Consider the following 16,186-nt stretch of genomic DNA (forward strand, 5'->3'; position numbering starts at 1 on the left):
TGTGACCACCATTTGCCTCACACACTGCAATACATCTCTTTCACACAGTTAATCTGGTTGTTGATTGTGGCCTGTGGAATGTTGGTTCACTCTTCCATGGCTGTTGCTGGATATTGGAGCACGCTGTCATACACGCCAATCCAGACGGTGACGTGCGGTGAGGTTCATGGCTGGTGGGGCTCTGATTCCCTTGGATTTTTTTTATGTTAATACTGGTTGCTCATTAAAAGGATAGCAAAAAAACAGACTAATTCACTTTGGTTAAAAATGAAGTCACAACAACAGCTGTGGTGATATGAAGCCTTGCAGGATAATGACAGGGCTGCGTACAATGAATCCATTCCCACAAAGCAGGCACCTCTTCACAGCAAGTTTGCAGAAAGGGAAGCTGAACATTTCTCAACAGAGAGAGTCGTGCGTTGCTGAATTTTAGATTTCACAATGCTATGTGATGTCATCACTGACCATGTGTGGATGCCCTTTTTTTGTTTAATTCGCTCACCATGTTGTCAAGCTGGCTGCATTTGAATGATCTCTGTCAAGATGTGGATAATGTGACGGACTGAGAAATATGCAGTTTGTGGGATAACACGAAGACTGCTAACAGCCTCTATACAAAGCCAAATATAAGCACAATTACCAGGCTGAGCGAGCCTCTGTATCCATTTGTTCTGCTCCAATTTGTTCTGTATGTAGGTCATCAGTAGAGGTCCAGGGTTGCAGTAGAATGCTCGCCATGCACGCCATCAGATACTGTATATGCAGTGCAATCATCGGTTCTGTTTTGCTTGAATCCAGTCATCTATTAATTGTACTGTATATATGTGATACATACTGTCAAAAGACTAGACTAGTTTTATGGGTTTATTTTTATCAACTGGATGTACTGAGAAATTTGAGATGGGTTCATGTGTTTCTACACCACGTTTTCTTTAAATACAACCTAATGCAAGTGACAAACTCGTTGCGGACTGTTACATTGTCTGTTTTCCTAGTTTCTGGGTGTTCATTTTTCTGTGGTCTTGTTTTAATATGTACCGGTGGCTGCACCTTAGTTTGGGGATAGTTTGGGGATTGAAGTAGTGCCCCCCTCCACTGATGTTTGTTTTTTCAAAGCTCCCCCTGAGAAGGACCAGGGATGGCACTTCCCATTGCCTCAGGTGTCACCCCTGACGTCAACAAACTACACACACAGTTTGCCTCTCTTGTGACACCCAGTGGTTCAGTTTGTATGTGAAGTCTGCGCTCACAGTGAATATACATGCACTTCATCAACTGCAGATGTTGTTAAGCACTGCTAACAATCTAATGTCATGCATATTTCTTGTTTTGGTTTTGATGTGTTGCATTTTTAAATCCACATTCATGAGCCTGTGCGTTCACTTTAAAAGAATGACCGAATAATCTGGTGTCCCAGTTTCCCCTCTGTGATGACTTTTAATCAATGAGTTTATCCAGAGCCAGCATAATCTGATGGGACTAACTGGACTCAACAAGGTTTATTCTTTTTTAACATTTAAATTTATTTATATTGGAATCAATTAAAGTTTACTATACAGGCTTTCAGGAATACATTTTAGCACCAGCGTGATTTAAAGATAATCCACAGACTCAGAATTGAACCTGCATGTCTTGCCATCAAGTGAGGTGCATCATCTGAATAGTAAGTAGCCTACTTTTTATATGATGAACACATTAGTATTAGTAACAAGTATTGTGTCTTCAAACTTTTTCAGCATCTATTGCTCGCTATGAATGTTTCTGTTTAAGCTACACATTGTATGAATGACCAGGATAGTTAGTCTACCCCTCACCTGGCATCCTGTCATTCTTGTAAACTGACATGTATAATCACTGTGTTTTCACAGGCAAGTTATGGCAGCAGAATTAGACGTTGTGAATTTGTTTATAATTGCTGGGGGAACACTGGCTATTCCCATTTTGGCATTTTTTGCCTCCTTTCTTCTGTGGCCCTCAATGCTCATTAAAGTCTACTACTGGTAAGCTGCTCTATGTATTTGAGTTCTCTCAACAAAAGACAGCATATTGTGTTTTGTGTGTTTTGACTGACCCGTAAAATGGCATTGTTTTATGAATATTCATGATGAGATGCAAATTAAAGTGAGTGCTGGTATGACTGCTCCTGTGCAGGTACTGGAGGAGGACTCTCGGTCTCCAGGTCCGCTATACAGACTGTGGCGGCTATCGCTTCTGTTACTCCAGCAGAGGAAAGCCCGGGTTGAGACCTTCCATTCTGATGCTGCATGGCTTCTCTGCTCACAAAGACACCTGGCTCACGGTTGTCAAGGTTAGCAGAAGTGCATCCATAAATACATCATAGCTTTTTGCCTCTAGCAATCTCTTATTCAGATGTATCTGTAAAATAACATGACTAATGTATGACATGATCTATAAATCGCCATCATACATACTGTACATACCTTAGTTTGCAGAATTGTGAAGTATATAGAAAAATGCCCACAGTAAATAGGAATGCCAACAATGTTTTTCTAATTTCATCTCAAATAGATACTTACTTTGTTTTCTCTTTAATACAACTGAATATATAAAACTGACATTTTTATGATGGAAAGTATATGTTTTTGACTTGAGTTTTAATTCACTTCATAAGTAATAGAGTGATAGGACTGGTAATTAGATTGAGATTTTGAATTTATTTAACTAGAAAAGCAAATCTGTTAAACCCGATTTTAAAAAATGCAAATACTTTATTAGAATTATCTCAGAATTTTATACGTCTGATTAAATTTTTTTACATTTTCAACATTATTTGTCGGCAAAACATCATTCATAACATGCATCCTTATCCAGGTGTTTTCAAAGTGTGGGACGGAAAGCCTCCCCTCAGTACAGTCGTCCCTTGTTTATTGCGGTTAATTGGTTCCGGAACCAAACACGGTAGGTGAATTTCTGTGAAGTAAGGCAAGGCAAGGCAAGTTTATTTATAGAGCACAATTCCTACACAAGGTAATTCAAAGTGCTTTACATAAAAGAAGGGTAAAATCACTTCATAAAATCATTCCGTAAAAACATAAATCTTTCTAAAATCATTACATACAATTCCATAAATCATTCCATAAAACAAAAAACATTAAGAATGAAGAGTGCAGATAAGATACTTTCAGTTGTCATGTGTACAGTTGAATAGAAGTGTTTTCAGCTTGGATTTGAACATTGCCAAAGTTGAGGATTGTCGCACATCTCCTGGAAGATTGTACCAGATTTTGGCAGCATGAAACTGAAACGCAGCCTCACCGTGTTTAGTCCTGACTCTGGGCACCCAGCAGGCGACCGCTCCCTGAGCTTCTCAGAGCTCGAGATGGTTTTTGTGTCTCTAAGATGTCAGAGATGTACTTTGGCGCAAGACCATGAAAAGACTTGTACACAAGCAGAGCTGTTTTAAAGTCTGTAGGAGTCAATATTAATAAATGGAATATTTTCATAGTTACAGCATATAGAAAACCTGTTTATGACTTTCTAAATTATTTTTTTTACCATTATTGGAGACATGTAGACATCAAATAACATCCCTATAGTAACCATTGCACTTCTATTATTCATTGTTTACCACATTGCTAATGCGCAGGCTACGGGATCACTGTCGGGACACAAGACGGCCATGCATGCTAGCGAGCTAACTAGTTAGCTTCTAATGTATTTATTCTACAATTAAGGAAGGGTTTCAACAGTGAAGAAAGACAAAGTAAGAAGCCAAAAACTTACCACTTCTACACAGAACGGGAGGAAAACTTCTTTTCACTCTATGTATCCTGTCCGACATGCCATGGCTGACTGCACGCAGTATGACGGTAATGTAATTAAATGTCATGTCTCATCAATGTTTAGTGTCATTACTGACACCTAGTGGCCAGAATACTACATCTAATTTCCATCCATCCATCTTCTATCCCAATTAACCTTATTAGGGTCGCGGGTATGCTGGAGCCTATCCCAGCTGACTTTGGCCGAGAGGCGGGGTACAGCCTGGACTGGTCGCCAGCCAATCGCAGGGCACCTATAGACAAACAACCATTTACACTCACATTCATACCTATGGACAATTTAGAATCTCCAATTAACCTATCATGCATGTATTTGGAATGTGGGAGGAAACCGGAGTACTTGGAGAAAACCCACTCGCACAGCATATTTTGTGGACATTGGGACAAAAAGGCGGGGTATGCTGGAGTCTGTCCCAGCTGACTTTGGGCGAGAGGCGGGGTACACCCTGGACTGGTCGCTGGCCAATCGCAGAGCACATACAGTACAGGCCAAACGTTTCAATGCGTTTTCTTTATTTTCTTGACTATTTACATTGTAGACTCTCTAAACCAGGGGTCACCAACGTGGTGCCCGCGGGCACCAGGTAGCCCCCCACGACCACATGAGGTGCCCGCAAGCCTGCTTTTCATTCAGGGTTTCAGTTAATAATGAAAGAACAGTAGAAAGAAATGCATTCTGAAATACAAAATGTGAGTTGTGGACACCAGCATTTTGTTAATGTTCTGGTAAAACAAGCATATTTGCTTTGTTTGGGTTTAAAATAAGCTCTGAAAATAAATTACAAAAATGAGTAGCTCTTGGCCATTTTCATTTTGTAAGAGTAGCTCTCACAAGGAAAAACGTTGGTGACCCCTGCTCTAAACTATGAATGAACACATGTGGAATTATGTACTTAACACAAAAGTGTGAAATAACTCTAAATATGTCTTATATTTTCAACACAAATTTTATGTCTTATGATTTTATTTTTTTTTTAAAGCGCTGCAAACCCATGGTGTTCTCTCAATGAGCTTCATGAGGTAGTAAGCTGTAATGGTTTTCACTTCACAGCTGTGACTTGTCAGGGTTACTTTGTGGAATTGCTTTGCTTATTAACCATCAGTTGTATTGTGCGTGTCCAAACCTTTGGCCTGTACTGTATAGACAAACAATCATTCACCCTCACATTCATACCTATGGATTCATACCCATTTGGAGTCACCAATTAACCTAACGTGCATGTTTTTGGAATGTGGGAGGAAATTGGAATTTCCGGAGAAAACCCACACAGGCACATGCAAACTCCACACAGAAATGCCCAAGCTGAGATTCGAAACCAGGTCTTCCCAATATCCTGACTGTGTGGCCAACATGCTAACCACCGTGTTTCTCTTATTATGTAGCGTTGCCAGATTCTGAATGAAAATCAGAAAAACCTGCTCTTAGAATACAATTTGTCTTGCAAGTGTGCGTTCATAATTTAGAGCTGTGTTCTGTATCTGTCTTCAGTATCTACCAAAACATCTGCACATTGTATGTGTGGACATGCCAGGCCATGAGGGCACAACACGCACCAACAAAGAGGATTATTCCATTCTTGGGCAAGTCAGAAGGATTCATCAGGTACATAATGAGGATATACACATGTGATCAGCTGCTTCAGTAGTTGCACTCTAAAAATCTGTTTTGGTACTTCCCTCTTCTCAGTTTGTGGAAACCCTTCGCTTAAATCGGAAACCTTTCCATGTGATTGGGACCTCCATGGGGGGAAACGTAGCTGGAGTGTACGCTGCCACCTATTCCTCCGAAATATGTAGCATGACTCTGATTTGCCCAGACGGTAAGTCCTTGTGTGTGTGCGTGTATGTATTTTCGGTAAAACTAAACATGTACAATACACTGGTCCTCTACACATGCTCATTTATTATTTTTGTTTAATGAAACGCCCATTATTTCAATTTTGTCCTGAAGGTATCAAACACCCATGCGAGTCCAAATTTGACAATCATCTGCAAGACCTAGAACGCAGCAATTTCACACTGAACATCCCACTGATCCCAACTACACCTGAGGAGATGGAGGACATGTTCAAACTGTGTTCACATGTTCGCTTCAAAATCCCTCAGCAGGTCAGGTTCAACTTTCTTTTTTGTTCAATATAATATTATCTTATGCTGCTTGTCTCACGTTGTCTAGATTCTTCAAGGACTAGTAGATGTCCGACAGCCCCACAACTCGTTTTATGAGGAAGGTAGGTTCAAAGCCAAATGCAGCCTGTGAATGACATCAGAGTTCAGTTCAAAAACTTGGAAGCAAGTAACATTTTTGCAACAGATTCCTAAAAACATCAGCACATTCTTTTCGTATAGAGAATCTTTGAGTAGGTTTTTTGTAATAGGTCCGTAAAAAAAGCAGAGCGCTCCTTTCATATAAAGCAGGGGTCTCCAAACTTATTGGCCGAGGGCCACATACTGAAAAATGAAAGGATGCATGGGCCACTTCGATATTTTGTCAGCCAACACATGTAGATATGCTAAGAAGTTCTATAGATTTCAAGAAAAACCTGCATCTCAGCTTTGTGAAATAGGTGAAAATTCATATTACGTAGTATGAACTGTTTTTCCCATTTTTTCCTTTTTTGAAATTTTTTTTTTTATATTTTAACTTTCTTCTTAAAAAGTCTCTTTTTGTAATCTTATGACTTAATATGACATAATATTTAAACTTCAATTTTCCAACAGTTACAACTTTATTTTGTTTTGTTTGTTTCTCATTCTGACTATTAAAAAAAAAAATTAAAAAAACGTTAAAATGACACAATTTTTTCCCCCTATAGTATTACGAGTTTATTCTTGTAAAATTGTGACTTTTTTCTCGTACAACTTTTTTTCTCTTAATATTTTGACTTTATTCTTGTGAAATTACAGTTGTATTTTGCATTTCTGCTGTTTTGTTTTCCAACTAGTTCAACTTTTCAGATTTTTCTTTGTAATTATGATTTATTCCCATAATATTTTGACTTTATTCTCATAACATTATAACTTTTTCCGCAACATAATTTTATTAATTCTCATAATATTCAAACATTGAAAAATATTGTCTTTTTTTTCTTTAATATTTCCACTTTATGATACTAAAATGTTCCCCATATGAGGATTATGTTAGTCTTGTAAAAAAAATTTTAAATCTCATTAGATTACTACTTTTTGCTCTTATAATATACATAATATTTTGACTTTATTCTTCTAAAATTACTGCAGATTTTTCCATTTTTAAGTTTTTTTTTCTTGTTATATTTTTAGAATGGAAAATAGGCCAGTAAAAAAACTGCCCCAGGGCTGCACTTTGGACAGATATAGATATAGAGGCTCTTTAACTCTCATAAGCATATTGCTTGTGCTTTAATTGATAAATTTCTGTCTTGATTTATGTTATAATTATTGATTGTTAATCCAATATTAAAAATGTGAAGGCATGACAGAGCCTTTCAATGACATTATATAATATACAAAATAAGAATAATAGTGACTAGAGAAAGCACAGTCCCTCCGGTTTTTAGCTTGCTGAAAATGTTGTCCCAAAACAAATGAGTTCAATAGCTCTGCCCTACAGTACGGTTCGTCATAAAACACAGAGAGTAATTATGTTTCATTTTTAACAGTGTTTATGGAGATTGTGGATGAGAAATCCAGATATGCCTTACAGGAACACTTGCATCTCATCACTGCACCTTTACAGGTTATTTGGGGAAAACAGGACCAGGTAAAATCCAGTAATTTAAATGCTTGTGTAGAAAAAGCCGGCATTAATTTGTGTGTTAATTTATGCTGATGAGTACAAGAAAGAGGATATTATTAACGTGAATATTAACAAACTTGTTTCAATTCTGGGTGGTGGATGTGTCTGGAGCCGCAGTCATTGCAGACATCTTGCCTGCATGCAGAGTGGACCTGCTGGAGAACTGTGGCCACTCTGTGGTGATGGAGAGGCCTTGTCGTACAGCCAAACTCATCCTAGATTTCATTATACTGCAGCAAGATGCACGAGGTGGCACAAAAAAATCATCCTGAAATAAAATTTGCTGTATGTGTGATACTTACCTGATGCCTCTCATGCACATATTTTCAAACGTAGACTCATTGTGGGGGTATGTTTTAGCATACTGGGGTGCTGGACAGTATTCAGATTGCAGATGCTGCAGAACCTCCTACTCCTGCTAGTTTTGGTGCAGCCTGAAGGTCAGCTCACCTTATATTGAAATTCCATATGATCATATCTGCAACCTCAGTTTTTGTTCTGTCTTTCAAATGTGGAATGGATAACTCATTGTTGCAATATTTGCAAATCAGTAAGCTACGTGTTTGTCTAAGATTGGGGGGGGGGGGGGGTGCTTTTATTTTGAAATTTCACAACAATAGTTCCTGGTTGAAAATCTTGAGGTCTGCTGTCTGTCAGCAACGAGCTAAAAAAAAATGACGTGATAGCAATGATAACATAATGCTGATTGTGTCAATACGTCCCCCAAAACGGTGTGATTTTATTTTGAAATAGGCTCCGGTAGTGTAAACAGGTACCACAAATCACAGTGTTAGGGATCGCTTGACTGCGGTGAACATCAGTGACTGCATGCCATCTGCACCATTCAACACCAACGTCACACTGCTCTATTGATACAGAAAGACACAGAAACCCAAAAGAGGGAGACGGTGAGGTTTTATTTTACTTCTTCTGTTCTAAAAACGAAGACCTTACGGAGGTAAAACCGTAGCCGTAATATCACTCGCATTGTCAGTAGCTCGCTAGCCTTATTACAGCTAGCAGGTTTTAGCTAGTTAGCATTAACTGTTGTTGTTCCATTCAAAAATCCTTCTGATAATGTTTGTATGGAAGAATGCACATTTTTGTTTTCTCGTTGGTTTTACTTTCACGACGCGGAGACAAAAAAGCAAAATGTGGACGCTGGTCCGTAAGCTATAAACTAAACAAACGTTAGCTTGCATGGGGTAAGGGTCGGGGTTGGCGGATCAGATATCGAGAGTATCGATATGAAGGGTAGTATTGGATCAAGCGTGATATGGTCGATATTTTTTCTAATTCTCTATGTTTGTTTTCGCAAATGAGGCTGCGCGGTGACCTACTGGTTAGCATGCTGGCCACACAGTCAGGAGATCGGGAAGATATGGGTTCTAATCTCTGTTGGGCATCTCTGTGTGGAGTTTGCATGTTCTCCGCGTGCGTGGGTTTTCTCCGGGTACTGCGGTTCCGTCCCACATTCCAAAAAGGTTAATTGGAGACTCTAAAATTGTCCATAGGTATGCATGTGAGTGTGAGTGATTGTTTGTCTATATGTGCCCTGCTATGGACTGGTGACCAATCCTGGGTGTACTCCGCCTCTCGCACGAAGTCAGCTGGGATTGGCTCCAGCATACCCCTGCGACCCTTATGAGGATAAGCAGCATAGAAAATGGATGGATGGATGTCTAAGGATATAGCAAGATGGCAAGATCACATTATTGTGAAGCCTATAAAGTTCTCACTAACTTTATCACAGGTCATGTATGGTATGGTATGTGTGTTTATTTCGCAGGAGAATCAAGGCCAACCACATCTGCTGCTCTGTGTTTTGGTTCTGGCCAAGTGTGTATTTCTCTCCAAATGGATAATGGAGACTGGGGCCATAGGGTAAGAGATGCCTGCAAGACAATGCAACCATGATGTTAAATGTGGAAAAAAAAATATATATATACACTAGGTCCCCAACTTGCGAACACAATTGGTTCCAGACGACCGTTCGCAAGTTGATTTGTTCGTAAGTCCAACAAAAGGTAATTTACCAATTATATAGGTACTACATGTACGTGTACACATATACAGTATATGCGTATGTATGTAAATATGAGTTTGAATGCAGTAGTAATATTAAACGAGGATAATTAATGGAAAAAAACAATAATAAAAGTGATATAATAATACGTAATGATAAATGTTATTTACCTTTGAAGAGTAGTGTTCGAGCATACGTCGTTGGTGGTAGTGGTGGAGGAGGAGTTATTGAAAAAAGGACAAATCGTCGTCGTCGATAGACTCTTCTAAAAGAGGTAGTGTTCTGTGGGTGGTGTAGAATTAAGCAGGCCTATTAACTCTTCATAAACTTTAATCACACGCTCTGTCCGGGTTGCATCTACAGCTACAATTTAGCTTCCATGTCTTCTTTACACTTTCTCCCCACCGTCCTCTGCTACCTGCTGGTCCCATTAGCAGTGTCACGGGGCCTCTAATGGTCAAGCAGGTAGCAGTATAAATATGGAGTTACTACAAGGCAAAATACATGAAAATATAGACCAGTCAGCTTGCATTCGTATCTCCGAATGTTCGCAAGTCGGATGTTCGTAAGTTGGGGACCTAGTGTACTTATTTTAGTATAAAGTTAATTTAGATAATTCCTGGTAAATAAAGGAGCATAATGTGTTTTTTTAAGTCTCTGTCGTATATGTACTGTACTTGCCTTGTGTGTGCAAACTTGAATGCATTAAAAAGGTAATTTATCGCTTGCCTTTGCCTTAGATGACTACTCCCGTTACCTTAAACGTAGGAGGTCACCTGTACACGACAAGCTTGTCCACACTGCAGCGTTATCCGGACTCCATGCTGGGTGCCATGTTCCGGGGAGATTTCCCGACAACCCGTGATTCCCAAGGAAATTATTTTATTGATCGAGACGGGACACTTTTCAGATATATCCTGAACTTCCTGCGGACATCGGAGCTAACCCTCCCGGTTGACTTCACAGAGACAGACCTCCTGAGGAAGGAGGCAGACTTCTATCAGATTGAACCTTTGATCCATTGCCTCAGTGATCCCAAGCCGCTGTACCCTCCAGACATCTTCGAGCAGGTCGTGGAGCTTTCCAGCACCCGCAAACTGTCCAAATATTCTAACCCAGTAGCTGTCATCATCACACAGCTAACTATAACAACGAAGGTGCACGCCCTGTTAGAAGGTATTTCCAACAACTTCACCAAGTGGAACAAACATATGATGGACACCAGAGATTGCCAGGTGTCCTTCACCTTCGGACCGTGTGACTATCATCAGGAGGTGTCCTTGCGTGTTCACCTCATGGACTACATCATGAAACAAGGCTTCACCATCCGTAATACACGAGTGCACCACATGAGTGAACGAGCAAATGAGAACACAGTAGAACATCACTGGACTTTCTGTAGACCGGCTCACATAGTTGAAGACTGACTTATTGTGGAGGACATTTGTTCTTGTCTGATTGTCCGTGCTGTTACATATATTGTGGTTTAAGAGGCCAAATGTCCAAATGCATTGCATAAAGGGAATATTTTTTCTTGCTCTATTAGAATGTTATCTTCATAAAGCACAGCTTCCGAAATATTGAGCCATTTTAAAGTCTTTAGTAGCAACACTGTGTAAAGTATATGCTACAAAAGAAATTAGCAATACGTCCTGCAACAGTTATGCTGCAATAATGCAATTGTGAATTTGAAACAATAATTGGAGGCTGCAGCCTATGTGTGGTATTCTCAATCGAACCTTTTTTGAGAATTGAAGCTTGTTTCAAGATTGTGGTGTAGGACAGTTTGGTTAAATGCGAATAAGAAGACTAAAAAGTGTACCACATGTAGGATGTTTGCCTCAGGGCCTCACCAACCTTTGTGGAGTTGACAGCTCTTCTTGTGGCACTTTGTCGAAAAATGACATTTGCATCAACACTTGACAGCATTCTGTCCAGTTATAATCAAGTCCATTCCTGGTGAACCCATGGCATGGAGTTTGAAAGAAGTCTCATAGTCGTCACAGTTCTTTTTCTGACCAATGTAGTTGTTGCATGTATTTAATGTACAGTATGTGTATTATCTGTGTCTTGGCAGGTGTATGTCAAGCTGTTACTTTATGTGGTTACATATTGTAGTTTTATGTCATACTGTTACACCTTGGTAGTCAATAAACCCATGTTTTATTTTTGAGTGATCTCGATGCTTACATTTTCTGTATGACTCATACATATCAATCTGCCACGTCTACTTTCAACAAATTCCATTATGGCGTTAAAATAATTGTATGAACATAATACAGCAATAGTTTACAGCACGGTGGCAAGACAGACAGGGTGATTATTGAACATATACATTTTTAATCTAGGAAGACCAATTTTTCTTCACGCTCAAAACATTTTTACTTTAGGCGCCGGTTAAACTGTTGCAATTGTCCATGAGATCGCTAAACCAGTTATATTAGAGTTTCTATTTTAACCACAATTTTGAAGCGATTTAATTTTATGACGGAAACACATATATGTAACCGGATATGACGTATATCATGGGTGCGCTCGTTTAGGATGCGATGTCACTTTGACTCGCAAGTGCAGGCTACCACACCCAGTAAGCCTCCCAATTTCTTCGACACAGTGTTTGAAACGAGCGCACCCGTCACTGGGTTGCTCTCACAACGTTTAGGAAGGACGTTTAGGGACGTCCACGCTGCAATAACTGTGTTCCAGTTTTGGAACATTAGTCTACGTGTGTCCGGAATGTTCCAAAGAAGTAAAAACCTACGATATTTTCTGAGCCTTGTGCCTGGCAAACGTCGTTTTGGGGCGTACAGGTTTCTTCCTGTCTTTTTTTGCATTGGAGGCGTCATGGAGTGGATTATGATAAACGTAAGGATAGGAACAGAAACATTCTGTAAGTAACTTGGCAAAATGCCAGTTGTATTATTATTTTGATAACGTTGTTTGCTCAGTCTTTTTGTTTGCTCGATTTGAATAACAAGATGGGGCACAATTTTTTATATTGACGACCCTAATGCAGTACTTCTCAATTTTTTTCTGTCATGCCCCCCAGAGGACAGATTTTTTTCCAACGTCCCACGTGTTTGGAAATACTATAGAGAACTTGTAGTATTTATTTTTTTACTAGTATTTATATTTATTAGTATTTTAGTATACTTAGTGTTAGCGTATTTATTTTATTTATCTGTACAAACCACTGTCTGAGTTGCTTGCACCAGCATCGTTCAAGCATAACAAGCCCGACAACAATACAACCTTCTCTTCTAAAATACATTTAATTCCAGCCTCTTCAGATGTCTGAGTTTTGAATCATACTGCAGGCATGATTTTGACCATTTTACTATTATTGGCTTTTATCTGTCAAAATGTGTCTCATTTGTTCCCTTGTCTTGCCAGATGATGTCTACAGAAGAAAGCGATCAGAGAGGGAGTACCAGCAGAAAGTATCAGAAGGTTTCATAGTTGTCAATGGGCCTGCATCCAAGTAAATGATGCTTAGGCTCACTGTGGACTTTGCTGGGAATTTTGCAATGGTTCCTACCTTGGAATTGTTACCTGGTCACAACCACACTTCACAATCATGCGCTTCATTAAGTAATATGAAGAAAATCTCTCAAAACATGCACATTTTATTGTTAATTGCTCCTTGTTTTTTTTTTGTGATCTACAGAACTAACGTATACCGTATGTTCGGATATAAAATATTATGGTTATAACAGCTGATCTGGCTTCAAAATACTAAACAGCGCCTGCCTAAACAGTTTCAGTTTAACTAACAAAATAAAATGAAAAAATATACAGTCAAGTGTGTTACTATTTTGTATACTGTCAGAAGCACATTTTGATTATTTCAGTTGTACCATCCAATAGGGAGACTGTGCAGACAGATGAAGCTGTAAGGGTGTTTCCACAGCATGATGGGGTTCCCATCCAGTCTCACTTCATGCATGTTGCTGCGGATGTAGTAGCTGGTGTTTCCTTGGCAGAAAGTTTCATCTGTTATTGTCATGATCCTGTTGTTCTGTATGAGATGCAGAAAACGAATCACAATGGCACATCTTAACCTCCAAATAAACACGTAAATGTTCTTAATAAATGCAGTGCTTGTGTTGAATTGTAGTGGAATGTCCAAAGTCAAACACGGTACATTTTGAGATGCTGGCTTATAACAAGTAATACAAATGAAATGAACCTGTTCCAAAGTCAATTTGTTGCCGTCTTAAAACCTTTATTAACTATACAGGCAATGTTTTAAGTAACATTAACTGTCATACTAGAGTAATAATAAGTTACCTGAAGTATAATAAGACTAAATAAACATAAAATTAGTCATCCTTAACCTGTACACTTTGCAACATCAACCTCTGTACAGTACAATTTAATCAACAATTTATATACTCAACATTTACTTTAATGACGCATGAGGTAATGACAAATTTGCAGAGGATTACTGTGTATACATGGGAGGTGAGTCTCTTGACATAAATAAAACAATATAAATATAACTGACTTGCAGCATACAGGTATATACGGCGTTATTTTATTATTATTGACAACTTATTGCTATATGCTTTTGCCAAACGTAGTGAGCAGCCATCAGTCCAAAGTTTGGACACACTTGCTCATGCTATTGAATGAGAACGTGTGTCCAAACTTTTGACTGGTAGTGTACCCCACAATAAGTTGGTTCTATGATCATCATCACATTGTCTGTGGTAGCATCACTAAAATCCACTCCAGTATACTGTAATAGATAGTGAGGTCAAGTGTTCCGTGACATCACTTGGACTTTCAAGGCACATTTTTCGCAAACATTTGGTTGAACTCCAAATTTTACAATTTTATGGGCTTTTATCTTTGGAGGTTTCACTGTCCTTTAACTTACATGCAAGTGGACCGTGTGAAGAGACTCTGGAAGTTGAGGCACTGCTGTCAGGTCATTGTTTCCAAGGTAAAGGTACGCCAGTCTTGTGAGTTTCTGCAACAAAGGTGTTTTTATTTTTTTTTTACAATCGATAACGTTCTCTAAGATACATCTGAACTCCTTTTATTTATTCCTGCGTCATTTCAAAAGGTGATAAATGTTGTTTGCTAACCTTAAATGCAGTCGACTTTACACCTTGTGTGGTAAGCTTGTTGAAGTTGGCGTTGAAAGACACTAGACTTGCTGGAAGTGTGGGTAGTTTTGTCAGCCGGTTGTTTGAAAGATTGAGCTCCCCAAGATTTGTAAGTCTGGAAAAAGCTCCATCCTCTACCTCCACGATGAGATTCCCACTTAGGTCAATTATTTTCAGTGTGGCTGGAAAATATGGAGTGAAACTTTGGAAGAACAAATCACGTCACTCAAAGAACTGATTTAAAAATAACGTTCACTTACTCATGCCTGCAAAGTCTCCGTTGTTTATTTTTGTAATTTTGTTGAAGCGTGCATAGAGATAGGCTGTTTCTTTTGGCAATGTTGGGACAGCTGACATTTCAGGGGACACCTCCTCACAGTAAACAGAACCACTCAGACAAACACACAGTAAACATGTCGGCATGTCTGTTGATGGAAAAAACACATCATTGCAATTACAATGGATAAATGGCTGGGGCGATATTCATATGCTGCTTAAAGTACACTACACACAAATTTTGGACAAGGACACTTGATCAGCCCTCGTATTACATAATATAGTCTTTAGCTGCATTCACCAATGTGGATAAATTCCTTTTCAAGTATTGCATAATCAGCTTCGAAACTTATTAAAAATTTGTTAAAATGAACCTCACCAATTGCTCTTGGAACTACAGCTTGCTCTCTATCCCGAAGGATGTCATAATCCTGCATGTCTCTCTGCAAAAGGAAGTGAATCCTCATCCTCTAAATCCTCAGTTTACGTATATCTTCCCACTCAACCATCTCAAAATGATACTTTACCTCCACTTTTCTTACTTCCATGAATTCATCTCTTGCTGCAAAGGACATCGTCCATGAGAGCACTGCAGATATGAAAAGTAAAGTCCTTAAATACATCATTGTGGCTGTTGAAAAAAGAGAGAAAGAAAGGACTTTCTGCTGTGCTAAGACCTAAAATGCATTAGAGCTGGAAAACTGTTCCACCCAGATTTTTTATTAAGCTGCCTGCGTGTTGAGCAAGAGAAGAACACAAACTTTAACTCAATACATGCTGTATGTGTGGTTTGTGCTGGTATTTTTGTCATTGTTTCTATCAACTAAGTGTGTTCTTTGAAAACTTCTGAATGTGCATATACCTTTAGTACATACAGACGTATGAAAAGTGTTTGCCACCTTCCTGATTTTTTTTTTTTTTGCACGTTTGTAACACTTCAGTGTTTCAGATCATCAAACAAATGTAAATATTAGTCAATGGCAACACAACTGAAGACAAAATGCAGTTTTTAAATGAAACTTTTTATTATTAAAGGAGAAAAAAATTCAAACCTACATGGCCCTGAGTGAAAGTAACACCGCATTTCAGAAAAGGAACATCATGCCAGCAGTAAAATATGGTGTTGGTAGTGTGATGGTCTGGGGCTGTTCTGCTGCCTCAGGACCTGGAAGAATTGCTGTGATAAATG

At 38.9% G+C, this 16,186-nt stretch overlaps 3 protein-coding genes across 10 annotated transcripts; 2 read left to right on the forward strand and 1 right to left on the reverse strand.

Annotated features, from left to right (window-relative positions):
- Nucleotides 1–6: 6 nt before the first annotated feature.
- kctd6b (potassium channel tetramerization domain containing 6b) lies at nucleotides 7–11,780 on the forward strand. Of its 8 annotated transcripts, none has more exons than XM_054786169.1 (11): nucleotides 7–1,663; nucleotides 1,869–2,000; nucleotides 2,152–2,308; nucleotides 5,293–5,406; nucleotides 5,491–5,623; nucleotides 5,755–5,912; nucleotides 5,980–6,034; nucleotides 7,445–7,544; nucleotides 7,673–7,830; nucleotides 9,371–9,465; nucleotides 10,348–11,780. In XM_054786169.1, the coding sequence occupies exons 2-11, from the start codon at nucleotides 1,876–1,878 to the stop codon at nucleotides 11,032–11,034; spliced, it is 1,782 nt and encodes a 593-aa protein (XP_054642144.1). In that variant the 5' UTR covers nucleotides 7–1,663; nucleotides 1,869–1,875; the 3' UTR covers nucleotides 11,035–11,780. The 8 variants fall into 8 exon arrangements, with proteins under 8 accessions (XP_054642144.1, XP_054642154.1, XP_054642187.1 ...); XM_054786187.1 differs by lacking the exon at nucleotides 7–1,663 and adding an exon at nucleotides 3,758–3,830; XM_054786179.1 differs by having other exon boundaries at nucleotides 7–2,000.
- A 425-nt stretch (nucleotides 11,781–12,205) lies between these two features.
- On the forward strand, nucleotides 12,206–13,710 carry LOC129187299 (ubiquinol-cytochrome-c reductase complex assembly factor 5). Its single transcript, XM_054786367.1, has 2 exons — nucleotides 12,206–12,497; nucleotides 13,001–13,710. Exons 1-2 carry the CDS (start codon nucleotides 12,344–12,346, stop codon nucleotides 13,090–13,092), a joined length of 246 nt encoding a protein of 81 aa, XP_054642342.1. The 5' UTR covers nucleotides 12,206–12,343; the 3' UTR covers nucleotides 13,093–13,710.
- Nucleotides 13,216–15,696, reverse strand: ognb (osteoglycin, paralog b). Its single transcript, XM_054786330.1, has 6 exons — nucleotides 15,525–15,696; nucleotides 15,377–15,440; nucleotides 14,982–15,146; nucleotides 14,701–14,903; nucleotides 14,490–14,582; nucleotides 13,216–13,625 (listed from the first exon to the last, which is right to left on the reverse strand). The coding sequence occupies exons 1-6, from the start codon at nucleotides 15,621–15,623 to the stop codon at nucleotides 13,455–13,457; spliced, it is 795 nt and encodes a 264-aa protein (XP_054642305.1). The 5' UTR covers nucleotides 15,624–15,696; the 3' UTR covers nucleotides 13,216–13,454.
- Nucleotides 15,697–16,186: the final 490 nt, after the last annotated feature.

Source organism: Dunckerocampus dactyliophorus, chromosome 1 (genome assembly GCF_027744805.1).
Source record: "Dunckerocampus dactyliophorus isolate RoL2022-P2 chromosome 1, RoL_Ddac_1.1, whole genome shotgun sequence".
NCBI classification, from domain to species: Eukaryota; Metazoa; Chordata; class Actinopteri; order Syngnathiformes; family Syngnathidae; genus Dunckerocampus; species Dunckerocampus dactyliophorus.

What these genes read in the sequence shown, in the direction of transcription:
- kctd6b (XM_054786179.1), top strand. Translation starts at nt 1,876, where the DNA reads ATGGCAGCAGAATTAGACGTTGTGAATTTGTTTATAATTGCTGGGGGA. An exon ending in GACTCTGATTTGCCCAGACG is followed by an intron (nt 5,624 to 5,754) that starts GTAAGTCCTTGT and finishes TTTGTCCTGAAG; the next exon opens with GTATCAAACACCCATGCGAG. An exon ending in ATTTGGGGAAAACAGGACCA is followed by an intron (nt 7,545 to 7,672) that starts GGTAAAATCCAG and finishes GTTTCAATTCTG; the next exon opens with GGTGGTGGATGTGTCTGGAG.
- ognb (XM_054786330.1), bottom strand. Translation starts at nt 15,623, where the DNA reads ATGATGTATTTAAGGACTTTACTTTTCATATCTGCAGTGCTCTCATGG. An exon ending in CGGAGACTTTGCAGGCATGA is followed by an intron (nt 14,904 to 14,981) that starts GTAAGTGAACGT and finishes CATATTTTCCAG; the next exon opens with CCACACTGAAAATAATTGAC. An exon ending in TTCACACGGTCCACTTGCAT is followed by an intron (nt 13,626 to 14,489) that starts GTAAGTTAAAGG and finishes CATCTCATACAG; the next exon opens with AACAACAGGATCATGACAAT.
- LOC129187299 (XM_054786367.1), top strand. Translation starts at nt 12,344, where the DNA reads ATGTTCCAAAGAAGTAAAAACCTACGATATTTTCTGAGCCTTGTGCCT. An exon ending in GATAGGAACAGAAACATTCT is followed by an intron (nt 12,498 to 13,000) that starts GTAAGTAACTTG and finishes TTGTCTTGCCAG; the next exon opens with ATGATGTCTACAGAAGAAAG.